This window comes from Platichthys flesus, chromosome 19, assembly GCF_949316205.1.
Source record: "Platichthys flesus chromosome 19, fPlaFle2.1, whole genome shotgun sequence".
NCBI lineage: Eukaryota > Metazoa > Chordata > Actinopteri > Pleuronectiformes > Pleuronectidae > Platichthys > Platichthys flesus.
In genome coordinates this window covers 14,032,567-14,059,173 of record NC_084963.1, presented here as the reverse complement: position 1 = coordinate 14,059,173, position 26,607 = coordinate 14,032,567, and the positions used below count along the sequence as shown (strand labels likewise).

The following is a 26,607-nucleotide window of genomic DNA, read 5'->3' as shown; positions in this document are numbered from 1 at the left end:
AGGGCAGGTCATGTCCACTATGCCCTTTACTTGTTATAAATTGCTGCGATAACTTGAGGCTTGATCACATTCCCGAAATGGAATAAAGGAAGTTAGTCTAGCTAAGCAAATGACCTACGAGTACATAAAAGCAACAATTAATAAAAAAGAGGAGCAGTACCAGATTCACTAATTATTACACAAATGAATCATTTATCATTAGAGGAGATCTAATCCAACACTTTAATAAACATGACCTTAAAAGAGTAGAGACACAGTTTTCTTGTTGTAAATTGTTTGTCCCAGAATCTGTCTGTCATCAAAACCAAAAAGGCACCTCTGTGAAAACCAACGCGTTGTCAATATTTGGCCTGTCCAAGTGGAATGGCTTTATGCAGTGTTGACTTTTGGCATGTTCAACTTTCTTTTTACATTTTTTTTTTAAGGCTATTTCTGCTTGTATTTCTTAACCACTAGCTAGCAGCGAGGCTCTGGAGACATCAATGTCATTCTGTCAACCCATTATTTTGGCCCCGACTAAAATCTCCCTACAACTTTTGGGTCAATTACTCTGAAATTGATTCAGACAAGAGTCCTATTGATCTTTGCGATCACTTGACTTTTGGTTTGGCTCATCTACTCATTTGACTTCCAAGAGTCTTGTTGCAGACTTTTGTCGCCCACTTACACCAAGGACCAAGGTGGGTGTGAGTTTTCATCGAGTGCTGTTATCACCTGGTCAGGATCTGCAACAATACGACTCAGATGGCAACCATAGGTTTTACTATGGGTAACGCCGCTGTACATTGAATCCAAATTGTTTCAGTTTAATTCAATTTTATTTGTAAAGCACCAAACCACAACATACATTCATCTTACAAACCAACAGTTACCATAATCAGCAAGTGTTTAGTGACAGTAGAGAAAAGAAACAGGAACTTCCTCTTCAACAGGAAGAAACCTGAAACAGAACGCGACTCAGGGTGGGCGGCCATCTGCCTCTGGTTGGGTTAGAAGGACAGAAATGGGGGAGCGAGGGAGAAAATGGGGGGGGGGTTCAGGATGTTTGAATTTAGCCCAAAGCACTGCTGTGCAAGTACAACCTCAAAGAGGTTGGCTGTTTAACTAAACAGAGAGGATTCCTGCATCAATTATGTCTTGTTAACATTCAATGTGTTGTCGGTCTACCCTCTATTCACACAGGAGCCGTACCTCATCATACTTTCACCACAGCGTTTTAGTCTTTAGTTAGCTAGTCTTTGTGCTTTAGGGGCAACCTTCAGTCATGAATACTTAATATCTATTACTTGACGTAGAAAAAATGTCAACATGCTGTGAACTGGGTTCTGCACAATTTAGACTGTATAAAACCAGTCCACATCACTGCCCTCTTCCCCATTGTCTTCCACAACACGGATGTGGCAGAGGCTAAGAATTTAGCAAGCAAGCATTTGAGGAAGTTGATGTAGGAAATACAACGGCCTAATGTCAGAAAGAAAATGATGAGGGTTTGAGAATATTATTATTTTTCTCATATGTACTACTGAATAACAAAGACAGAGTCTCAAGCAAACACGTCACATCTCAACGTTTTTCGACAATTCAGAGGTGCGAGGTTGTGAATACTGCTCACAGTCATATGGACTCTATTTGTGAACACAATAAACAAGACCCCTTTGAAGGCAGCGATTATTCTCATCTCACTGAATTTCAGGAGAGATATATTAGATGTAGAAATGTCAAAGTAAAGCATGGATAGTGAGCATTTTGCAGTTGAGTTATTTATTGTGCTTTCTCTTTCTTTGTTCGGACCACTTTCCTCACCGGGAGGCTAAAGCATAATTTGTTTTTTAAATTTTGTCAAACTTGCTTCCCCTCATTTAACTTTGCTTCACATCTCTAACTGCACAGCTCCTCTCATAAACCATAGGAGAAACTCTTGTCATGTCCAGGTGAAATGAAAAATGAGCATCTGTTTTCCCTGGCAACAGCAGTGCATCATGGGTCCTTCACCGTTGTCCAAACCCCATTAGCCAGTGGAGCCATGTCAAGCAGGGGCAAAGTCGATAAGCAAGAGCCGGCACAACAGCGCGCCAGCCAACTGCACTCAATTCTGCAACTCTGTAGTTACGGTTACTACAAAATAGCAGCTCTATGGCTTTAAATGGGCTGCCAAGGCACACGACTGTCTGGAAATCCTGAAGTGCACTTCAGCCGGAGGGAGAGTGTAAGGCTGGCAAAGAAAGTAAAGATGAGCTAAAGTGAAGGGGCAATTTCAAAAGAAAGAAAAAAGGTGGGATGACTTACTGCAGCGAAACTGGCAGAGTTCTTGTTGAAAGACAGACACATGTTTACCTTGTAAAAGAAAAAAAATCGTCCATCCATAAAAAGACCTAGGACATGTTCAGTTTCAAAATGTTTTGCACCATTTTGCTACAGTTTTTATAACACGGCTTGCTTCCTCGCAACGGTGTCCAACAGGCTCCAAGGTGCGTTCCCTTTCATTTAGTGGATGTGATCCATTCAGCAGCGACGTAAGTGCTGGCATATTTAAAAGACAGTGCACACAATGGATTATAATGCTCTGTACACGTGTGGCCGCCACTGCTTGGAAGTTATTTGATATAATTAAGTAATAGTTATCTAATCTTAACTCATTTTATATATTTCAACATTCTCCTCTTATTTGAAGCATTTCAACATTGTAATGCAGGCCTTGTTGTTTATATAATTGCCATGTTTTATGTATTAAACACTTATTCAAATGCATGTCTTCTACCAAACTTGGGTATCACGACAGCCTCCTGAACGCAGCCCTACTTATATATATTTTTACTTTACCTCTAATGAAAAATGTGACCTGCAGGTGGCACCGAATTCCAGTAGCCATTGTGCCACCGTCCATGAAAGGGTTAAACTAATCAGGAAGACATGCGTAGCAGATTGACACCAGATGTCCCAATAAGGGGCTGTGACCTCTTGATGCCACAGCAGTATGTCTCTTGCAGGCACAGACCACACAGGTGGTCGGAATCCCAAGAACCTCTCCTTTGGAAAAAGGGAAGGAAACCTTTTCAAGATAACTCCGTTCTAAACTTGTACTGCACTGCTGCTAAAGCTATTTTAAGCAGTGAGAGATCATGGTGGGTACCTGTGAAGAGAGCCTCAGAGGGCTCAGCGGTGTCAACTTTTTCTTGCTACCGACCAATTAAGCCATATGCCTTACTTTCCGAGTAAAGGGTAACACAGAATTATTTTACACGGTTGTCGATGTGACACAAATGAATGCAAATGTCATTACATTTGATCCGTGGTCACCAGGGGCTGTACAGATTATGATAGGGCATTTGAGTTTATCAGTTATTTCGGTGCTTTTTGGTCTCTTAACAATAAATACGGTTTTTATTGTATTTATTACAACTGGTTTTCGATCAACAGCCACCGTTTTCTGCTCCATTCTCTGCTGTGTAGACATATATGTACAGAAATGTATAATCTATGTTTTTTATTGTTTTTTTATTGCATAAGCATTAATAAAAGCCATAAGCAAGCATAGCAACCTAGCAGCTAATGGAGGTGTATCCCTACATGCACTATTGTATTGTCAAAATGATTCCTGCATAACTGCTGTAACATTTACAAAAACGTACAAAGAACTATGTGATCGCTGTCTCAAGCAAGATAGCTGCCCGATTGAAATCAGCCTTAAATAGGATCAAGAGTCTCTCACCTCTCCTAGGTGATCGTCTTATTTTTATTCCTTTTTTACAGTTCTTTGAAACAATTGCCAACTTTGTTATTTAACATGCGTACAATGGCTGATACCATATATAGCATTTCAACAATTCGCAAGTTAACACTCCACAGAAATTATAGCTGAGGCTGACATTAGAGTTTTACAGGTCACAATCCAAACTAGAATGACACTAAGTCGAGCACGCACCTCTGCCAAGGTTCAACAGTCCCCTTATAAACCACATTGCTAAATCTGGATATTTATATGGATCCAAATCACATTGAACAAGCCCATAGATATTTATTTTTTAATCAACATCATTGCATTATTCCCTGGCAAATCTCACAATTTTAAGAAAATAAAATTCCTTTTTTTAATTTTTAATAAATAATAAAGTGTCCTAGATTTTCCTCCCCACGCTGAAATGTAAGGGGGTCTTCCAATTTGCCCATGTTGTAACCTTCCATCAAGTCCTTCCATTCAGTTGTTCGTGCATTGTCCTGCTTGCAAGCAAAATGACCTTTCAAACAAAAGGACAGGAGTGACAACATAACCTCAATGACCGAGGTAAAATATCGGACAAATTCCTATTTTGACTTGTGTGCTAGATAAAAAGTTACAGGATCACGTTATTACCTTTCATCACGAATGGATCATCTTACTCAGTTCGAAGCATCGTTTCTAGGTAACACGGATTCCATTGTCTAGAGATAAGGGTGAATATGGTTTGCCGGTGGAACACTTTCCGAAAGATGACTATATTTATATATGGATTGGCTATTATATTTAAAAGCCAGTCCTACCTGACAGGTCTTATTTGATAGGCTTAAGCACTACCGCAGACAAAGTGTGGCTCCTTAGGAAAAACATGAATGAATGAACTCATCACACATGTTTCAAGTTGGAGGCCCATCCGCTTAGATCGCCTTCTCTCCCATCGCCACACTTCAAAGGCACCTCTGGGGGGAGCTTCAAAACGTACGCCATTACAAGCTTCTTTCAGGCCTGCCACAGAGTCCCGAGCCAGCCAAGAATCTGACAGAAAGTTTTCTCTCCAGCTATTTGTTTAAAAGTTGGCTCACAGGTAAGAGATTCCTCATGTCATTTTCTCCCTTTACCTGGCCTCACTTTTATCTTCCGGCCACTGCTGCACTTCCCGTTTGCTTTTCCTCCGTTTGCGTTATCCCTCTGTACTTTCTTCTCCCACTCTTCAGCCAGTCGTTACCTTTGCGGTGGGCTCAAACAGGAGCTTGAATCATCTCGGGCAAGGGAGCTTTGCCAAGTGATGTCCATTATACTGAATAAACGCTGCCGTGTTGTCTTTTTTCTCATGTTTTTCTTTCATATTTTGTTTTTTGTCGCCATTTATCCCTTCTGTATTCTGCTGTTTTGCTGACATCACCTCTACTTACCATACCACACTCATTATCCCACCATTGCATCTGCTTGCTCTCCTGCAATTACACTACACTTATTATTTTCTTCCCTCAGCCAACGTCTCACAAACCAGTTGGATCTCTGGGCCAGGTTTTGTTCTTCTTGTTCCTTCTTACCGTCTGCGTCCTTGTGTCTCCAAGAGCGGCACTAGCTGATAGACTGCCCCCCTCTGGTTCGCTTTCATTCCATTTTTTTCATTTTTTAAGTGGACAACATCAAAAGGTGCTTCTAACAGCCCTCTCACCCTCTTGGTCCTTTCTCTTTTATTTTTTTCCAGGAATGGGTGACCGCCACTGACCTGCTCATCTCATTGGACAGGATTAACACCTTTGGAGACGAGTTCTTCAAGGACGCTAAAGTGTTACGCTCATACTTCTATGCCATCTCCGATGTCTCCGTGGGGGGCAGGTAAGAGACACTGAACAATGTGCCCTCTATGCAAAGTCATTACGCTTTATCAGCGACCTTTCTGAAACTTTCATAATGGGCCATTTAAGAGCTTAGGACGTGTCCTAACCTCAAAAGCTTTGTTGCGTCCATGTTTTTTTCTTGTGTACTTATTTTTCTTCTGGCATTTAAGGTGTCCGATCTCGACCACAATGCAACACCAACCATGTTTTATCTATGTTGGGCAGATATGCTTAGGAGGAAACACAACAGCTGTCCAGCATTGTGTATGTTACAAATAGTTAAACTAAACCTAATCTACAGATTAAGATTGGGGACATTTTTATCTGTGACTTTTCAGTTTTATACCTGTCTTTTCCAGATACAGTCAGGATGTTGTTGTCCTTTTGACGTGGATAAATATCATTCTCAGGAGAAATTGCAATTCCTTCAAAACATATTTTATAGTGTAAATTAGCTGTCAAAATATTCTTTAGAAGCACAGCTGTATTCAACAAAGCCTTTCCCCCTGTCAGGTTGCCAAAAGGAAGGGTAAACCAAGATAGTTCTCCAACCTCCTTCCAGTTCTTTTAGTTTATAACTCATGGTAATGCGAGAGGACGTGGCACCAAGGACCCGGCTGCACCTTCGTACTGCAGAAAGAAGCGAACGATTAAATAGTTGAGATGAAGCCTTCAGATAGAATATAAACGTGATCTGACACCTGTCATAAACAGTTAGGATCACGGCAGCAGCATGACAAATTACCCATCAATGTCACAACACCTGGGGGAGAGACCCTCATGACAACATGTTAGCTTTGTGCCACTGCTCCCTGTACGTGGACATACGCCTTTACACCTCAGTGCTACACCTCAGAGATTCCACCTGTCCTACACACAGATGATGTGATTTTTACAGAACATCAATGGAAGGACGCCCAAAGTTGAACTTCTGTAAAAATACAGTGTTGTGGTGAATATCCACATATATGGAAAAGATGCAGTATGTGCATCTTTTTCTTCTGGTGCAACACGAGGACTCTGCATATTGCTCATCGCTTTTTGTGCACGGCACATATGTTGCCCGTACAGTTCAGGTCACCTCCCTCATAACAAATTCAGTTAGAATTATGACTGAGCAGCTCAAGTCTGCTCCAGCAGAGAGATGTGATCTGTGGATCCTGAGCTACAAGGCTGTTGTCATCTCGACGAGCACAGAAATAAGTGGGTCTGAGCCTCAGGCGAGCGTACGTCTGGACCCCGGACAGCTGGCTGGATTTGACAGAACCTGCCACAAAGCGTCCCCGTCCCCTTTCACAGCCACGCGTCAACAACAACTCTGCAATGAAACGGCTTTCTATTAGCGGATACTCTGTTTCTTGTTGTGCAATTACATGTATACAATTGAAAGTATTAAAACATACACTAATGGGGTGGCAGCTCTACCAGGTGAGTTTTACGCCGCCTTGTGAGGCTGCACACCTCTACCGCGGCCCGGGTTCGATTCCAGCCTGCAGCCCTTTGCTGCATGTCATCGCCCATTCTCTCTGCCCCCCTTTACCCACCAAAACTCTCCCTGTCCTATCAAATAAAGCCCATATAAACTCCTTAAAAAAAACATGCACTTATATGGAGTGTACACAAAACATACATTTATTTAAATATGATATATTTAATGCCCACACTGATAGTCATAGAGCTGCTTTAAATAGAGATGCCCGTTCTGGTATTTTATTGCACTGGCTGCACAAATGAATAGTGCAGTGGTCAAAGAGGAGTGAAAACCCCACCTCATCTCAGGCCATGTTTGTGCCCATGAAGGATAATAGAAGGTGACAACTCCTTACAGTGGAAATACCTTTTTATGTCACCCTCTCCTCAGCCATCTACTCCATTCTCTGTGTGAATAAGTTGAATCAGCAAAGGGAGAGAGAGAAGTGTGTGTGTGTGTGTGTGTGTGTGTGTGTGTGTGTGTGTGTGTGTGTGTGTGTGTGTGTGTGTGTGTGTGTGTGTGTGTGTGTGTGTGTGTGTGTGTGTGTGTGTGTGTGTGTGTGTGTGTGTGTGTTTGGGAAACAACTCGCAGCCTTTACATAACTCTCTGTCTATTTTTCCCTTAAGATGTAAGTGTAACGGTCACGCCAGCGAGTGCGTTGATGGGGAACATGGTGGCCTGGTCTGTTCCTGCCAGCATCACACAGTGGGAGCCGACTGCCAGAGATGTCACCCCTTTTACCAGGACAGACCCTGGGCCAGGGCCACTGGGGACTCCGCCAACGAGTGTCTGAGTGAGTAGCCTGTTTCTGGGCCGCTGTCACAAACCCCATCGGGTGCAGCCGTCTGCAAAATCCTCAGGGCAGTGTTAAATTCAAGTGTCAAGCTCTACTCAGGCTTTCAAAGGTCCACAACAAAAACAAAGATCTGTTCACCACCTTCCATCAGTCCCCAGTGTATGTAGAAATTGGGATCTCCTCACGTGCAGCTTTTATATTTGCTGCATGAGTGAGGAGATACTGCCTCACCGAAGTGATGGAGTGCAGTCTGTTTGGCAAGACAATTGTTTATTACAGCCGAACCTTATTGCATTTTTCTGCAAATTGAATTGTCTTTTATTATGTTGAACTCAGCATCACACAGCATTCAACTATTTGACTGCCATCAAAGCTTAGTAATTAGTTAATATTGCTTTATTGTAAAGCCTATATTAATATGCAGGCAAATATTGGTAACGACAGCACCTTAGAAGATGTGTGTTAATTTAAATGTATGTATAAATAAGCTTTATCTGGTCTGCCTCATCACGCTGCACTTTCTTGCTTTCGAGGAGTAATTGTAATTGGCTGAGGGATAAAAACCATAAAAGGAGAGTGGCTCACTTCTTTATTTCATGAATTCTGTTAAGTAGCAAGCTTGTTTTAATTACTCTTACTCTTGGTTCCAAGCAGATGGCATCTTAAATAGAGTACAGCACCCAACTCAATTAATAGATTATATTAATAACTAAACATATGCCCGTATTGAAGAGAGACAGAATGTTAAAGCATAAAAATGAATGCGCAGTGTAATTGCAAATCTCTATCCGGCTCTTTGGCACAAAATTATTTTTACCTGCTCCAAACTGTAATATTTCTGTGTTAGAGCAGCAATAACAATATTCCCTCTGTGTTCAGCCAGAGCAAAGACATTTAGCATTTTATCAATAAAAATCTGCATCGGGGAAATTAATTACATTAAATATAGCACAGTAGTAATGTATACAGTCAAATAAATGAAAACCCTATATGTGTCTGAAAATATAAAACATAAAAACACAGACAGCACATACCTCCACCAAAGCTAAAGCCCTATCCATGTCAAAGCAGTGTTTCCCATTAATTATCTAGACTGTGGCCGCCCACCATATTGTAATTTGTCCTTCCACAGTTTCATAACTAACCAAGAAATATTTGAACTTGTCATAGTAGCAAAGGATATTTGTTACTTGCTGCTTTTAATAACAATCTGCACGATATTTGCTGTGTGCTCACTCACCCTAAATTAATTCCATAAAGTTTTTACCATTCATGCAGACGGTCAGCCCTCATAATTTTAGCTGCAGTTGTGAACATGCGGGCCAATGAGATTCAATGCAGTTCTGTCAGTCACGCGACAACAAATATAGACTCCCATTCACTTCCATTCATTGCGACTGAGAGGGGAAGTTGAACATTCACTTCCTGTGTTGGTGAACTTCACAGCCTCAACCAATAGCAACGACATTTGTGTGGGGGACCCAACTTGGCTGTAGTTTGCATAGCGAGCAAAGATGGAGAGCTTGATATTTGCTGTGTTGAACCATGCTGTACTTAATAATGTGGGACATGACAATTATAAACATCCTATTATAAAGCAACCTCCTTGTCAGAGCGTCGGAGGTAGTTTTTGTGTTTTGTACAAAATAATAGCAGTAATGGATTATTACACAGTCTTTGCCCATAATTAATTCATGTCCTGTCAGTTATGTCTGGTTAGACAACACAAGGTGAGAAGGGTGTTGATTAGTTTTACTCTTACACTAGGATCTCCTCCATCTGTTAATATAAAAGACCCGAAGTAACTTGCCTTATATGTTACAGAATAAAGATTATAAATAGGTTCAGCATTACAACGCATGATGGGGAAAAATGGGTTTCTGTGTTGCAATACAGTTTCTAAATATTACAAATACGCTTTGTTTCGTTGTCTAAAATCTTGAGTTTCAAAGCTTGTGTCCACCTCTAGTGTTTTGCTGCTATGTTGTAGTGCCATAGAAAACACGTACACACACAGTTATTTTGTTAGTGAATGTGAAACGAGGTCAAGACGGTCTCGCTCCTCTACTTGCTAGTTATGGGAGCGATGTCTTCATGCTAACGAATACAGGCCGAGCTGTCAGAGGTCTTTGCTTTGAAACATCTGGGGGCTTGAGGGGGATGAGACATTAGTTGCACCAGAAATCTAAGATGGTTGAGCAGCAGCAGCGTTTCCAGTGTGAGACGTTTGCTTCGGCTGTGTGAAACTTTAGACTCCCCTGGAATAAGCTAATGTGGATAAGTTGCTTTTTCAGAACGTATAAATAAGCCCTAATGGAATAAAAAAGAACACGATCTCTGGCTCTGCAGGAACTGAGGGTTTTATTTTTAATGCAGCCATTAATGAATGTTTAATTGCTGATGCATTTGGATTGGGGACACTACACTTCTGGATATCGCATAGATTTCATTCAGATACAGCACCTGGCTCAGCAGTCAGTTTTGACCTGTAAAAATCCAGGAGCCATAGAAAAAAACCAGGGAACCAAGCCGGTCTCATGTTTCACATATTTTGTATATTTAATTAAACTGGTCCGTAACCATGTGGTTAAAGAAAATACTGTAGTTGTATTTGCTATATGGATATGCTAATCTTCTTTCTCATGTTCACACTATGGTGCAAGTTTGTGCAAGATTAAGAGTGCACAAATTAAAACAAGTCAAACAAAGGCACACAATGTAACACAGTGAGCACACAGCTTTACAAGGTTTGTTTTAATTCAGGCAATTAAAGTTGTTCACGCCAAGTTTCACCATGTGGGTGAGCAGACTTATACTTCCTGTCGTGCCTTCGTTCACTGTGGAACTTTTCAATTGTAGCAAGTCATTTGCATTCATTTAGTCGCACATTGCTAACAAGCTAACACCTCCCCCTCTTTTTCTTCTTCACATGCAGGGCTCCATCTTATCTCAAACATCAAGAGTTGTGTGATTAGTATACGTGTAACAAGATTGTTAAGTTACAACATATGTCTGTTTCCTTTCTTGTAACTTGACCTTTTGGTATTTGTGTGGCTTTGTAAGAACACGATTATTAACACGGTGTTGAAGGGAAAATGAGTTTGACTGTGGTGTTACTTAGTGCTATGTTATTTCAAAGGGACATGGTCAGCATACAGAGACCTGACAGACTTTCAAATTGAACTAGAAAGGGCTGTGTAAAACTGAGACTTCACTTGGCTGCAACACGCAACATTGTGTTGTATTCATTACCTCCACTAAGAAGATTAAATCGTCCCTGTCTGTTGGTTTGTCGGTTGCTTTGTTTTTTTTTGTCAGCAAGATTACACTTAAACAAGTGAATTGATTACCGAGGATCCCTCAGGGGTCAGGGAAGAACCCATTACATTTTGGTGCGCATCCAGGATATTTTTCTTTTTTCACTTTCTTTAACACTGGAGATTGGGCGTTTTTTTTCTTCATTTCCATCATTCCCTCAGGGGATAATTCATGAAACAAATTTGATATCTAGGAAGAAACTGTTGAGGGGGGTGTTGGGCCTTGGCAGAGGTACACTATACACTATACACTCTACTGAGTACCAGTACGCACAGTTTTAGCTCAAATACTTTTCTGTTTGCCCTTCATTGAGTTTACTGCAAATATTTAGACATCATTTAAAACAGTTAAAAATCAATAGTGTCTATTGGGTTTACAGTGTACTTTATACATATTAGTACATATATCCCATATCTGCCCTCTCCCTTCTCTTTTCAACCCCCTGCATCCCTATCGCCATTCGATGTTGAGCTTTCGGTCTCTTAATGGCCAAAGAAAATGTGAAAAGTCATTCTGCCATGTCTCTCACTGTCCAGCGTATAGCACTGCCCTCTGTATCCATCGCCCCTCTCCACTTGCATCACAGTTAGTTTGGTAACAAGACTTTCATTGTGAATTATACATCCTTCTTTTAAACCATTCTAACCAGGTGCTGACTGTAGCTATATAATTAGCTGACGGATATGAAAGGGTTATCATTATTTTCAACTAACCTCCTGCAATAAGCGTTTTATCCATAATGCGGGACTTCTCCCTGACTAAATGGGCATGTCAAGTTAATTGCATACACTTACATCCTCAAGTATCTGTGTGTGGGTGTGCGTATATAACATACTTTCACATGAAGAAAACAGAAATAATCGAAATTGCAAATTCATGAATTGAAGGAGGTTACATAATATTTGTGTATAATATTGTTGTGAGGTTATTTTACTTGATCAAAGTACAGAAATGACGATGGCCGACAATCCGACAGCAGCAGCTGACAGATACATTAAAGTTATGTATATGTGCACTCAGGCAAATAAGCGGCAGTAATTCAATCCACTAATTCCCAAACAGATCGACGCCAATTATTGAAGCACAAAGGAGTGATTTTGAAAGGTGCAGGTAAGACAAACCACATGCAGTGCAATTATACTGGTCGTTTATGATGACTGCTGTCGGTGCTGATAGAAGCCGACAACTTCCAACAAATCTGCCAAGAATGTCAAGTGTCTCTCTTTCAGGCAAACACAGTTATCCTTTAGCAGGGGGAATAAACCGCCACACACTCGTGGCCTTTGGAGGATTACAAAACCATGAAACCCAACAATTAGAAAATAATTAAGATAAAGCCTGAACTTTCGAAAATATAAACAAAGTGGTACACCCTCAATAAATAACGTATTATCGAGGCTGCTCTGGCTCAGGAGGTAGGTGTGTGTAGGTCTGTGTGTGTGCATGTGAGTGTGTGTGTGCTGGAGAAATACTCCATTTGTAAAACAAGTACTGAATGTGACCTGTAGTGCAAAACCCTTTGTGTGATCATTAAGACTGGAGAAGCAGTATAGATAAATGTGGTTCATTCACCACTTATTTTCTTGCATTGGTGTCTTTATCTTTTTATCTGTGAGTCTTTTTTTAATCAGGCTCTGCTCTAACTGCAAGGATTTGAAAGCTACTGCTCAAATTTTCTCCTCCACAAAATGAACTTGCTGAGGCACCACGCTCCAACCGCGCAGCCTCAAAAGACTAATTTCCGTGCTCTGTTTGTGACATTGGTTTTTTATCTCCGTCTCTGCAGTATGCATTTGGAAATTTATATCCGTCTGCGACTGATATGAATCAAGCATCCATGTCCTCTACGAGGGGAGGAATAATAGTGTGGTTTTACAGGTGAAAGACAACATACATCAACCGGAGCGTCCGAATCAGCAGTGAACGATCACAGCAGCTCACACATGTTGAAGTCACCCCACTGGTGTGACCCGTGATGGAGTGTGTCAGTTTAATGTGTCCTGTCCCTCCATACGCTGTGACTCAGTACCGACCTACTTTAAAGATACAGCAAGGTTCCATCATATTATATTACTAAACGCCGTCTGACAGCCACGCTGACAGACGGCGGCCCTTCCTTCCCCGTTTTTTTCTTTCCCCCAGATTGTAAAGAAACATCACGTCGAAATGTTCTGACCTTTTAAAAACAGGCACGGGTTGATTGCTATCAGTGTATTTGAATAAGTAAATATTAGGCAGACTGTTTCCAAAGCAAAACGCGGAGAGGCTGTGACAATCATGTGTGATTATCACAACTACATTTCGCTGTTGTTAATGTGTGAAAAGCAGTGCAAGGTGGTAAATAAAAGCCTCAGGGGGCCTTTTACTTGAGGTCATTTGATTGTTTCATTGTTTTTATTTGTAATTTCACTATCACTTGAGGTTGTTTGTCTAAATTTGACATTGGACTGCTGATTTTTTCAACTTTTTTTCATTTCTGGTCCTTAAATAGTTCTGGTGAAATATATGCAAAGGTTTGTGCAGTTTGCTTGGTGTGTGTGTTCATGTGGTTGTAAAGGGATGTCATTCTCCTCAAGATTCTCCCCCTCCGAGACTGAAATCATTTACAGCCTGAGCAGGTCCCCGCAGGTCTTCGTGATTTCCGTTGTTTGTTTGTTTGACGCTGTCGTCGGCTTAGCCCGAGGCTTTTCCAATGGGTAGACACTTTAAACCCTTTTTTTTTACCGCTGATTCAAGTTTGAAGGCTGCAGCCGTCAGTGGGAGACTGTGATCATTTTCTCAGATAGGAATATGATACTGTAGATAAATCCCAATATTTAAAATCTAAGCCTCCTGAAAGTAGTAGATATAGAAGTAGATTTAAGCCAAAAATCTGATGTATTAACTTGTATTTTTTATTTTCTTTGTGTTTGCTCTGTGGACTGTACTGTCTTAAGCGATTTTGGACAATGCAAAAACATACGGTCCTCTGAACCCATAGATTCCGTCAAGCAAAAGTGCACTCACAAGAAACTGTCAATACATTTGTATTTTATACATCATCTGAACTGTTTATACTTTATAGTTGTATACTGGTCCTATATGGGGGCATAAACTAATCGCAGCTGACATGGGAGAGAAAGACTCCAGCCTGGAAACGTCACCAGCTGATCACAACAGAGACAAATAACCTATATAAATTCACTGTCACAAAGACACCTCTCTTCAATATATAGTCTCCATTGTGGGCGCCCTATTTAACACATGATTAATTGTCCATTTATTGTTGTTTATTAAAGGGGAAAACTACTTAAGTATCTTATTCAAATAATTCTGAAAAAGATTTAAAGAATGTAAAGAAATAACGGTTTTGACGTCATGTGAAAGTCGTGAGTAAGTATTGGACACATTGACCTATTTATTGTGATTTATTGAGCGATATCTCCTGAAATCAGAATGCTAATAACCTAGCACGGCCTCATCATTAAGGAACAGGCCCTGTCTACATGTACAGGCTGAAGTCAATTGAAATTTATCTTTTTCTTTGCCTTTAATCCTCGTTTTAAGTTGCTAAAATCTGAGCTTTACCAAAATTCTGTTCAGGGGAAACATTTTCATAAACAGTTTATATTGTTTTTGTGTCAATAGGAAAAACTGAGTTTCGGGACTTGAAATGTCATTGTAGTCATTCTGCCCAGATTGCTAATTACTTTCTTTCGGGCTATCGTTTGGCCATTAAAAAATAAAATCACTTTAAAATGCTCAACATAGATGTAATTCTTCCATTTTGATTATGTAAACATACAGTATGAGTACATGACTTTGATACTCCCACAAACTAAAATGGCAGAGAATGTATATGGAAACATGTAACGTTGCCAATATCGAAAAAGCTTAAGAGTAAAAAAATATGTAAAATTACCTGCCCCAGTTTTTATATATCACTGTAGACATATTTCTGTGAGATATCATAACATGAATTAGGAGAATTTTACAAAATAAAAAACAATGTAACTTTGCAAATGCTGCTTTTGCATGTCCTCTTAACAAAAGTGATAGCTTAACCGAAATAGCTGATGAATGTGTGAAGTAGGCAGAGGATTGTCTGTAGCTCTACACTAAAGGACGTGCTGGTTTATGTGCAGCACAGTCTCTTACAGAATGGCTCTTATCACTGCTGACGTGCTATCCTCCTGGCTGCTGTGACATCTCATTCATCTGGCAAATTAGATGTAAAAGTGAGAAATCATTGGGCCTGCAGGGGTTGAATTTTCTGTTTGCAGTGTGTTCCGCAACAGTACTGAGACACTTTTCATGTGAAGGGCAAAAGACAACAAGAAGATTGGGTTGCATCACCTCTAACGGGTACACGTAGGTTTTGTACTGAGGTCTGCTTGCTTCCTTGTGAAAACTAATTCAGCTCATGTGGAAACTACTGATGCTACGCTGAGGTGTGGCTGCCAAGGACAGTGAAAACTTTATGGATTCCGTGAGGGTCCACCAGCTCACTGACGCAACAAGATGTCTCCCTGTGCTCCCAATGGCCAGTCCGACTATGACATATGAGAAAAAAAGAGAAAAAGTGAGCTGTCTGTGTTTCAGTATTTCTTGAAAACAACCTTATTTTGAGCTTTAAATTCTCATGATTTTGTGTTGTCTATTCTGGCCTCTATGTTGTGTGCTATTAAGTCGAGATATAGTGTTATGGGAGTAGGAGGAGGAGGAGCGGATGAGGAAGAAGAAGAAGAAAAAGAAGAAGAAGAAGAACTCCAACTCCAAGCAGGTTCATACCACAGTGATGCTCTGCTGCTGTTCCATGTGAAAGCAGCTTTACACAGTTTGCAGCTGCAGTCTGTGAAGGCATGCAAAGTATTCCCACACTTGAGAAAGATTTTTCTCTGCTCGGTCGAGAGCGATGTGTGTCTCTGCCTTTTTTCAAATGTTTACTCCAGAGGGGAGACGGCGTCCTGACATGAGCTAAACAAGGCACGGGATTGGCTGGCTTCCTGACCCAAACTCAGAAGATGTTGCCTTAGATAGAATATTATCGATTTAATCGATTAGTTGTTGCAGCCCTGGTATCAATGCACATGCGCCCTGGGATACATCGAAGGACAGCTGACTCAGCTGAGTTCCTCTGACCTACCACAGTTTTATAATGAACCAAAAATATTTGTTCACTTCCCAGTGTTCACCACATTGATTTATTTGTGTCGGCCTAATGCAATATTTTCATTGACAGCCACGTATGTATTTCAAATGGGTAGAGTCCTATTTCATGTATAGCTGTGCACAGCAGGTCGATTTGCTCGGCTCCTCATTGTCCCTCTCCTCCGCTCTCTCTCCTTTTCTCACACAAGCATACACAATGTCAGTTGGATGTGGTCAGGGACACGGCTCTAATGCCAGCTTTGAACTGAGGTTAGCAGAGCTGTCGACTTCTGATCACATCACTCAGATACATGTTCATATCAAGTATGAACAGAGCCTGTCTGACGAAGCCTCGAGCAGCAAACGCGAGGGTAACGTCCGCACCTAAATGGACACGATAATGAAATGAAATGTCCTTAGAAGCCCTCAGCGGAAGTCTTAAGTGCTGCAGGATCGACCTCTAGAGAGAGGTCCGTGCCACTCGCTGAGAGTCCATCCCTTTTCCTGCTGGAAGTTTTTCTCTAGTGGAGTTAGACACTTAAAGTTAGGTTGGTCAGAATCCGTAGTGAAGGTCGATTTAAATATTTTAAGATGGATCCTGACCTTGATCTTCTCTCTTGTCTGACACAGGATTATTCATTTTTGACTATTCATACGATGGTGCTGTGACGGGTTATCATCCTTAACACATACCCTGCCTCCTACATTACGAATTACCTCGACCAAAGAGTTTATATTTTAATTGTTGATTCGTTTGTGTGTTTGTATGCGGAGATTATTCAAAAACAATGAATTCTACGAACCCCTCTGTGAGGACGCAGTGTGGGTCAGCCATTCAATTTTGGTGCAGATCTGAATAAGGAGGTGTTTCCATGATATTATTTTTCTTAACTTTCTTTAACATTGCAAGACACAGTGTTTCTCAACATGTATGTATAATGCATGTATCTTAACGAGGCCAAATAAGGGAACTGATATCTCTTGAGTGTATGTGAAACGGTGTAGCTTATGAATTTAAGGAGACTGTCGGGCCTTGGTGGAGCTTTACCGAGTGTTTTTCTAGATGATTTGCTTAATACTTGATAAACAGGCCCGTCGTTTTTGAGAGGAGGTAGTGTTGCCTCATTCAAATACGCAGAAGGTCACAGGGATGTGGGTGGAGTGGATAGAGGACATAAAGTGCAAAACAAACCTGTTCATCACCAACGTAGCATTTAGGGTTAGGTATTTGTATCACAAACCTTTATATTTATTTGGGCTTCAGGCTTTAAATCACATTTTCCGACCACTTCTGAGATGAGATCCTTTTAAAGTAAACAGTTTTCTGCTCCTTGAAACAGAAAACCTTCGCTGCATTATTCTGGCCATGAGCAGAGCTATACAGATGTGCTCCTGGGGTAACAGTTGGAACAGCTGATGGGAGGTGAGAGGGTATAGGCTTATTAATCTGATTTGTCCAGCTCCAGACTGACGTCACTGTGTGGCCCTGTAAAGATCCGGCGTCAGTCCTCCTATAGTCTGAAGCTGAGCCTGCCTCCTTAATTGCACGGAGCTCTCCACAGTGGCGGTGACGCACATGCTATGTGGTCTCCAGAACAGGATTGATGGAAGCAGCATGTGGAAGTGATGGTTGTGTGTGGGCAGACCAATAAATGTGGGGAAGATGGCCAAACACGGCCGACGTAAACCTGTGTAACCTAGTGGTGTTTGTGTTAAACCTGTTCAGAACAGCTTCAAGTGATTAGCTGTGCCCTATATCCTTTATTGTGTGTGTGCAATAACTAATAATATTTGAATAAAATACACACATAAAACATAGTTTAGATAAAGTAGTTTTATTACAGAAAACCAAATCAATGAAATACAAATAGTGAAAGTAAGAATAAAAGCTTAGAGTGATCAGAACCATATTTTTATTTTGTCTGAAAGCTAATAATAAGAAATCATCTTCATATCTATATATATATATATATATATATAGTTACATACAAGGTGCTTCAATATGTCATAGGATGATAAACCACCATACAAAAGTAAAATACATTTCTCCACTTTAATTCTAAAACCGATTAAATACAATATAGTTGTCGAGAATGGCATCAGACTAACCCGCATTCCCCCAGAATCTATAGCACTGACATCCAGAATCACATTTTGAGAGATGTTGGCAGAGTCAACATGAATTTCTACCCCTCAAGTGAATTCAACAGAGGCTCGGGCACTTGTTGGCAGTACTGCTACCCGGCTAACAGCTAGCCTGACCGTCAGTGGCAGCACAACCACAGCGTCTATGATAAAGATATGAGCGGACGGGAGCTGGAAAGCAGAGTGGGCTGGTGGTATTCGTGCACTAGTTGCCTGCCAGTGCCAATCAGACCTGAGTCGTGCTGCGGCGCCTTTCAATGTGGGGTGTCAGGTTTGTCAGATTCGGTTGCCCCATGGGCAGAGGGATTGCAGATGCGATAACAGGGGATTCAGCATTTGTCAAATGATGCGTGTTGTGTTCCAAACCCGACTCGGAGCAGAGCAGAGGCTGGCTCCTACAGCCTCTTCTCACTTTATTCATCAGACCTACACTTTCAGGACGTTTGCTTTAAGCTCAACCGATTGATATTTAACATTAACAATAGGATGTAATGGTGTGTAATGTGTCAGGAGATGCCTGAAACCACACAAATCTGCTGCTCTCCTCTTATCTAGTGAGCTGTTTTGCATCTTTTAGCTCATGGTTCACAGCTTGTATCAGTGAAAAGGGCTCTCAAAAGACAAATTGCCTGAAAAAACAATTCTAATTCATTTTCACCTGTTGAAAAATTAAGTCCTTTATGTTGCCAAAAATTATTTATTACACAGTTTGTTACACTTCTTTCTTTAATCACACCTAAAATCCGAAAGAATCATGAGCCAAATCTGTCACATTCTCTATTTAGCACTCGTACAAAGAGTAACTAGCAATCCATCTCAGGGGCTGGAGAGGGTTGATGGTTCGATCCCCAGCTCTTGTAGTCAAAGCGGCCTTGGGTGAAATACTCAAATCCTAAATCACAGGCAGTGAGTAATAGATTGAAAATAGATTTGTAATAAGTGGGTGAGTGTGGCTTGTGAACTAAAGCACTTTGAGTGGTCAATAACATTGTGTGGCAAATAAGTAGGCACATGTTTGCTAACATGCTGGCCATAAAGGGTTTCCAATTATAATGGATGCATGTTTTAGACTTTGTAAACTCGTGTTTAATTAGAATTCCAATCTGAGCAAAATTGGTCAAAGTCAAGTGAAACTTAAAGCTCGTGTTTGATCTCTTTCAAGTTCTTCACTAATCCCAAATTTGTAGATTTAGTTTTTTAAGCAACTAGCTTAGGCATCGTTCAAATCGGGTGAACCTGCTCAGACTCCTTATTAACAGGGAAGAAATAATAATTTACTGATGCCAGGTTGATTCATAATAAAATGGGCGATTTCACCTAAATCCCCCCCCCCCCTGAGGGTAACTGGTAAAGAGAGGAGGGATTTGATGTGAGGGGCATGAGAGCTGGGACGGTGTGTTATCAGCTGAGTAATTTGCTCTTGTATAAACATGAATTACTGTTATCTAAGTGCCCCCTGACAGCCGATTGGCTCCTCATTAGGCCTGTGTGAAATGAGATTAGCAACGAGCCTCTAAATTATGATCCAATCCCAGAACACATAATCTCTCACACATATCCCCCCCTCTCCCTTGTCTCTCCCCTTTTGTCTCTTTCGCTCTTTCTACCTTGCTGCCTCCTCGCTGCTTGCTTCTCCCCCCCCCCCCCCCCCCCGTGGCTGCTCTTTCCACGTCCTTCGCGTCTCTCCTTTTTTCTTGCTTGTCTTCTCCCCCTCGCACGCAGAGTGCAACTGCAGCGGGAGATCAGACCGCTGTGTGTTTGACATGGAGCAGTACCGCAGCACCGGCAGTGGGGGGCGCTGTGCGAGCTGCAGAGACAACACCGACGGGCCCCACTGCGAGCGCTGCAGAGAGCACCACCACAGGGAGTCCTCTCAAGAGCCCTGCCTTCCCTGCAACTGCGATGTCGACGGTAAGCTGCAGGGACAAAAGACGGGATTGTTTCAAACAACGATGAGAGAAACCCCAAGTATAACCCACGGCAATATCATTGCTCACTACTGGGTTTTTTTTCCTGGGATGAGTATAATAATTATGGTTAAACTGGGATGCTGTGTGGGCACAATAAGGGCGCCGTAAGAGAGATTTAGCTTCAGGCAAAAAGGACGGAAAAGTATTATTTTTTGCAGCTTTTGTAGCCAAACGCTCATTAAAGACATTACTTTAATATTTAGCCCAACTCGTGGACGACTCAACCGCCAAACCTTCCCTCGGAGTAGAATCCTTTCCATTTCATAATTTACGCAATCTCCTCTCATGTCTCGCTCATCCCATCAGATTTATCTCTTTAGCTTCCCCAAAAAGGACCATTAAAGAAATCCATGACTCGCCTCGGCCCGGCTGTTGTAAATTGATCCAGTCGAGTCACGGAGCGTTATCGGTGGAGAGGCCCGGTGTTTGTTGAACACAGTCTAATTTTAGGCGAGAGGGACATTAAATGTTTGTGCCCCTAATTAGACCGTCCTCGGGGTGAAGGGGGGAGAACCAGCGGGAGAGATGAACAAATGCATCAGTTCTGGTCTCCTCTGTGTTTCCTGAATAGTGTAAGGCGTTTGCCCAGTGCCGTTGGAGTCCTTTATATTGATCGAAGGTTACAGCAGACTCCACGCCGCTCCACCTTTCTCTCATGTTAACGACTGTATGGTTGCAAGGTTCTATTCAGATCTTCCAAGCCCCCCTCTGTGGTTTCTGGAAAAGGGATCCAGTAACAGCTTTTCAGTTGTCCCTGCCATGGCAAATTAGTAATGAATGTATTGATCCATTTTATGTGAGATGGATTCTGAAGTTTTAAAGTTGTCTTCATGGCCATCTTTTCCCCTTTGACCCCTTTCCATTCTCTTTTCTCTCTTTTTATTTCTTTGTGCACTATTCATCGGCTGTCCCCTTCAGGCTCAGTGAGTCTGCAGTGTGATGTGGAAGGAAGGTGTGCGTGTCGAGTCGGCGTGACAGGGGAGAAGTGTGACACGTGTCGGGCCGGCTTTCACTCGCTCGGTCCCGGTGGCTGCAGGTGAGCAACAAGCACAGTCCTAAACACTGACGCATGCACATATTGACACACTTGAGGTGTTTAAAAAAGGCAAACGCAATGAGAGGGCTCTGAAGATTTTGCAAAGAACTGAGCTTTCAAAAAGAAGACGGGGTTAAGACAAACACAAAGAAAAAGGATCTGAGGAAAGAGCAGACGGAATTTGTTCAATAAATCTCCCCTGATTTGCAGTCACCATCAGACTCCCCCCCCCCCCCCCCCCCCCCCCCCATTTATCAAACTACTAGGCAGCTGTAAACAGGAGGACTCTCATTTCTCTAAGTGACACCACTGCGAATTAGCGATCCTCGTATCATTGTGTACCAGGATGTGCAAAATACTGATATCAAACTATTCCAGAGCCCAGACCGGTCTGTTTTTCCACACATGAACTAAGGGGGAAGTAAAAATTTCAATTTAAGATTTAAGCTAAGATTTAAATCTAATTTAGAACCCATTTTATTAATTTGGTAATTTAATAACTAAAATGCAGATGTATAATTTTACTCTGCCTCTTCTGGTCTGTGTGCAAATATTCGCTGAGTTCTTAACTCTGGATAATGTCCCAATGATTCCATATGAGAAAACAGCAGGAGATTATTGGGAAGCTTCACCGTGAGCAAGCGGGCGTGTTGATGACCTTTCCAACAAGCAACAGACTCAAAAACAAAAGTGATATACAAGAATTTAAGGATGAAAAGGTGGTACGATGCACGGAGAAGACACTGTAGAAGAAAGACAATTAGATCCCTTTGCTTTCGGTGATGTGATCTGATGCTGTTGATGTGCTGTAAACAAAAACACGTGATCCCCTCTGCAGAACGAACACGGTATGTCCTGCCTCTGGCATGCTGTGTTTTATTTATTTTTCTTTCATCCAATTTGTATGATAAGACAGATCATCACAGCTCCACATTGTTTCATATATACCTTTGTCTGAATTTCATGAGACAAACGTGATATATGGGATTATTTCTTTGATTTCATTAGCTATCTGCAAATAAACGATCATGTTCATTCTATACAAATATTATTAAGTATAAAGCTAAATGTACGAATTTCCCACCATGGATCCATGTCTATGTGTAATACGAGAGGGTTGGCTTGCAATGTTAAACCCACAGAGATTTAACATCTGACTCTTCAGTCCCCCTTCAAATAGCCTGAGCTTTTCACTGTCTTTCATCTGATTGTGTTGTCTTTATGGCCCCGCAGCTTTATTGTGTTGGTTCGCTCTCCCTGCTCCCATTACACCCTACAGGTAAGAGGCAGGCCGATAAAAGTCAGCTGCTAGCTGGCAAACGTTGTGGAGCCCTTAGCGCGTAAGGAGCCAGATACTTGCCTCAGGAGCTGGCTGAAAACAAAACAGAGCTACAAAGAGGACAGATTTTGTCGCCAAAACTTTAGTTTCGCCATTTCTTTATATATATATATACTTACAACAAAATTATATTGCGATTACAGAACCAAAAATGGTTATTTGAGCTTTAAGAAATAATACCTAAATATCTTATTCAATTTCAAAAACAAATAAATTTATACATCAAATCAATGTTTTCTATATGCATGTGTTTTGCATTGTTGAGATTTAGTAAAGCAGCCCCCCTCCCGATTACTAATACACCACACCCCCGACTTTTGCTGTGAATTCTCCTCTGCTGCACACGGTCAGAGTTTTGGTTGGTCAATCGGCCATCTCGACCAACAGGAGAGGAAGATCTGGTGTTTGAAGATCCCTTAGAACCAATCCAGAGACCGATGAGGTTTACTGCATCGGTTGTCATGGTGACTGGATCCCGCCTTGGCGACTTCAGAAACTTAACGGAACAGCTTTAAAGGGATACTTCACTGAAAAATAAAAAAATCCCCTCATTATCCACTCACCCCTATGCCGATGGATTACATCTGAAGAATCTGAAGATTACATCACTTCACCCACCCCTCCATCGGCATTGTGGTGAATGGATAATGAGAGAATTTTCATTTCGTGGTTACAGCAGGCAATCAGATATAGCACGGAGTATGCATGTGAGGTGAGGTGGTCAGAATAAATCAAAGTTAAAAGCCAGTGACAACAAACGGTAATCACAGAGGCATGAAACACTCGAGCGGGGCCTTAGACGAGAGACGAGGGTAAGTGACAGCAGAATAAAACAGGAAATATCACACAAATGGAAAACAGGACACGACAGTGCGTTGTCAATAAATGCTAATTATTCATGGAAAGTAGGTTTTTTTTTTTTCTTCGCAGTTACAAACTAATCACTAACATCAAGTGGCCAGATTGATGGCTGAATGTTCTCCATTAGGCGAGCTGGCACCCTGGATAAGGACAAAACAGTGCATCGTTTGGAATGCACTGTTTTCTTCTGTATTTGTGCTTCTCTCTGATTTTAATCGTGTCATTACGCTAAGCTCAGGCGGTTCAGTTCCTTGTAAGATAAGCAGAGTCGCTTTCATTCCTAAGATATGAAAGTGTTTTACACACAAACACTCAGTCTGGCTGTTATTCTACGTCCATTGCTGCAGTTTGCATATGCAGTGACCTGCCGCATCCATTTTGAGGATGAAAAGCACATTCTAACTTTCTGACCTGAGAGCTCTTTCGCTAAGTATGTGCACATACGAGTCTGCAGTTATATGCCCATTATAGTGCATATATGTGTGTCTGAGTGTGTGTGTGAGAAGTATGATGCAGTATTTGTATTCATATACCACCCCAGCTCTCCCTGACCCCCTGCACCCGCTGAGGGAATACTAAGTTGTGATAGTGTTGAATCGCATATCAATGACTGTTCGGTGATAATATTATTTCTACCACCCCCTTCCTGTGGACACTGTGACAACAGGCAGTGGGACTGACAGACAAACAAACATTTAGCTTTCCCTTTGAAAACCATTGATAAACGGTCTTGATATTTATTCTTGTGACTTTAAACCCACTGTAATAAATATTTATACATGAATCTAATAAGGACGTCCAACGTGAAAGGGGTCGCTCACCGTGATGAACCGCAGACGATTACTAGTCTCTGCCGCTTCCCTCAGCTCGTCTGGGCTTTTAAGCATTTCTCTAATTGTTCAGATTGTCCGGCCGCAACAGGGTCCCTCTTTATGCTCAAAATCATATTGTACACTTCCTATCCAGCCCCACAAACTGATAACGTGAGTGACCTGCTTGTCAACACTGTGTAGCATTAAGACAAAGAGCCAGATAAGTTTCTAAGGAGCTGGTGGAGACCAAATCGGATCTAAAATGAGAAGAAACATTTGACTTGAATTTGCCGAGTTGCCAGATGCACGGCGAAGCTGCTCTACATCTGATGGATGTGTGAGGAAACGTTAGCTAACATGTCGGCATTGGAGGTGAGAATATGTCGGCGTTTTGTTTACACTTCATTTCCGCTCTTCACACATGGCCACAAACATCAATAATGCAATCCTCAGTGAGGCTCAAGAATAAGGCAGCTTTATTGAAAATCTTTACGGAATAACATCCTACTTTTAGTCCTTTTTTTAGATATCACAAGGTTGATAATAACACGATTATTAATACAAACTTAATTTTAGATTTGAGCCTTTGCAGATACTTAAAATTATTCTTGCAATACACACATGTATGCATGCACACATGCAACACACATGCACGCACCTTTCTTTCATTCATGCAGCAACATCAGGCGGTTGAGTTGTGAATTACTCAGACCAGTGGAGCAGAAGCAAGCAGAGACAGCTTGCCCTGGGATAATTGAATTATTTGTAATAGCGCCTCATTAAAAATAGATCCTGTGTTACATTTACAAACAAAAGTAATCAATCAATGAAGGTGATCAAACCCAGTTTGACACACGATCCAAGACACAGCTGACCCGTACACCTACTCACTTGCTTTTATCAAGGTTGTTGGCACAGCCTTTAATTTTGGCATGATGGATTGTGTGCTACCAAGCATTTCAGCGTTGATGATTTGTCACACGAAAACTTGTTGTGCTTTTTGAACGAGCGCAGCCACGGAAAAACGCACGTCCGCAGGGTCGGCTAGTCACCGGGGGTTTCCCGGGTTTGAGCCTCAGGACAAGTATCCTTGTTGTTGAAGGGTTCTTGAGCAAGACACCCTACTGGTCGCAGAGAAATGTTTTGTCGTAAGCAAATTGAGAATATTCTTATGGAAACCAGTGAAGTCAACACATCAAAATGTACCTGTGTGCCATCTCCACATCACCTTTTGTCTGCAGGCCGTGTGAGTGTAACCCCAGTGGGACTGTGGACGTCTGCTCTCCTCTGGACGGACGTTGTCACTGCAGATCCAACGTGGAGGGGACGAGCTGTGACAGGTGTGTTATCAGCTTTATGCTTGCATGACGCAGGACCTTTGGTTACCTAGGCAACCGTTGAATTCCTGCAGCACGGGAGAATGTTAGTCATTCACCGGTTTATGAACGTAATATAGTGATGTTAATATGAATTGCTGTTCAAAATATTGATTTAATAAATATAACATTTACATTACATCACAGTTCAATAGTAATGTAATTATATAAATAAACTAAATTACAGCACCAGATCTGCAGGAGAATACTTTACAAAAAAAGCTTCTGTAAGAATGTGGTTTCGGGGCTATCTGTCATTTTGACTCCTTGAATAAGACAGTTACAATATGTCAGCAGCCGGGTCTCTGCTTCTCGCTGTGTGTTTCTATCTCGCTCCTCTGGGATACGAGATAAACTCACTGGGACATTAGTAATGCACACAGCCCCAGGTCTCCAACTATTGAATAATTCTGTGCTCCCTGTTTGTTGACTTTTTTTCCTGATTTCATGGCTCGTTGGGCCGGCCACTCTCCTGTGAAACGTGACTTGTGTATTTCCTGATTTTTAGCAGTGTTCCTCTCCCACCCATGTACCAGCTAGCGACTGTGGGTCAGAGGTCAGGGTCTGTGCAGCAGAGCTCCATTTGGCTCTTTTTTTCCTTGTTACTGCTCTGGGGACCAGTTTTGACTGCTGCTGCAGTGAGAACAACTTAAAGATATTAGTAAGAATAACATTACACCCAGGGTGTTGTTTGTAGCTGCACCGAGGAGAGTGTGCAGCATTAGCGTGTTAATAACATTGGATGCATTAGGTGTTTATATATGTGTGTGTGTGTGTGTGTGTGTCCACAG

The 26,607-nt window shown here is 41.6% G+C and overlaps 1 protein-coding gene across 1 annotated transcript in view; it reads left to right on the top strand.

Moving 5' to 3' along the window:
• Positions 1-26,607, top strand: part of lamc3 (laminin, gamma 3) — a 97,259-nt gene that overhangs the window by 18,174 nt on the left and 52,478 nt on the right. Inside the window, exons 3-7 of the mRNA XM_062412181.1 lie at positions 5,430-5,560; positions 7,660-7,826; positions 20,145-20,333; positions 21,311-21,428; positions 25,682-25,780. Of these exons, the coding sequence (XP_062268165.1) occupies positions 5,430-5,560; positions 7,660-7,826; positions 20,145-20,333; positions 21,311-21,428; positions 25,682-25,780 (704 nt within the window). The remainder of the gene's footprint in view (positions 1-5,429; positions 5,561-7,659; positions 7,827-20,144; positions 20,334-21,310; positions 21,429-25,681; positions 25,781-26,607) is intronic.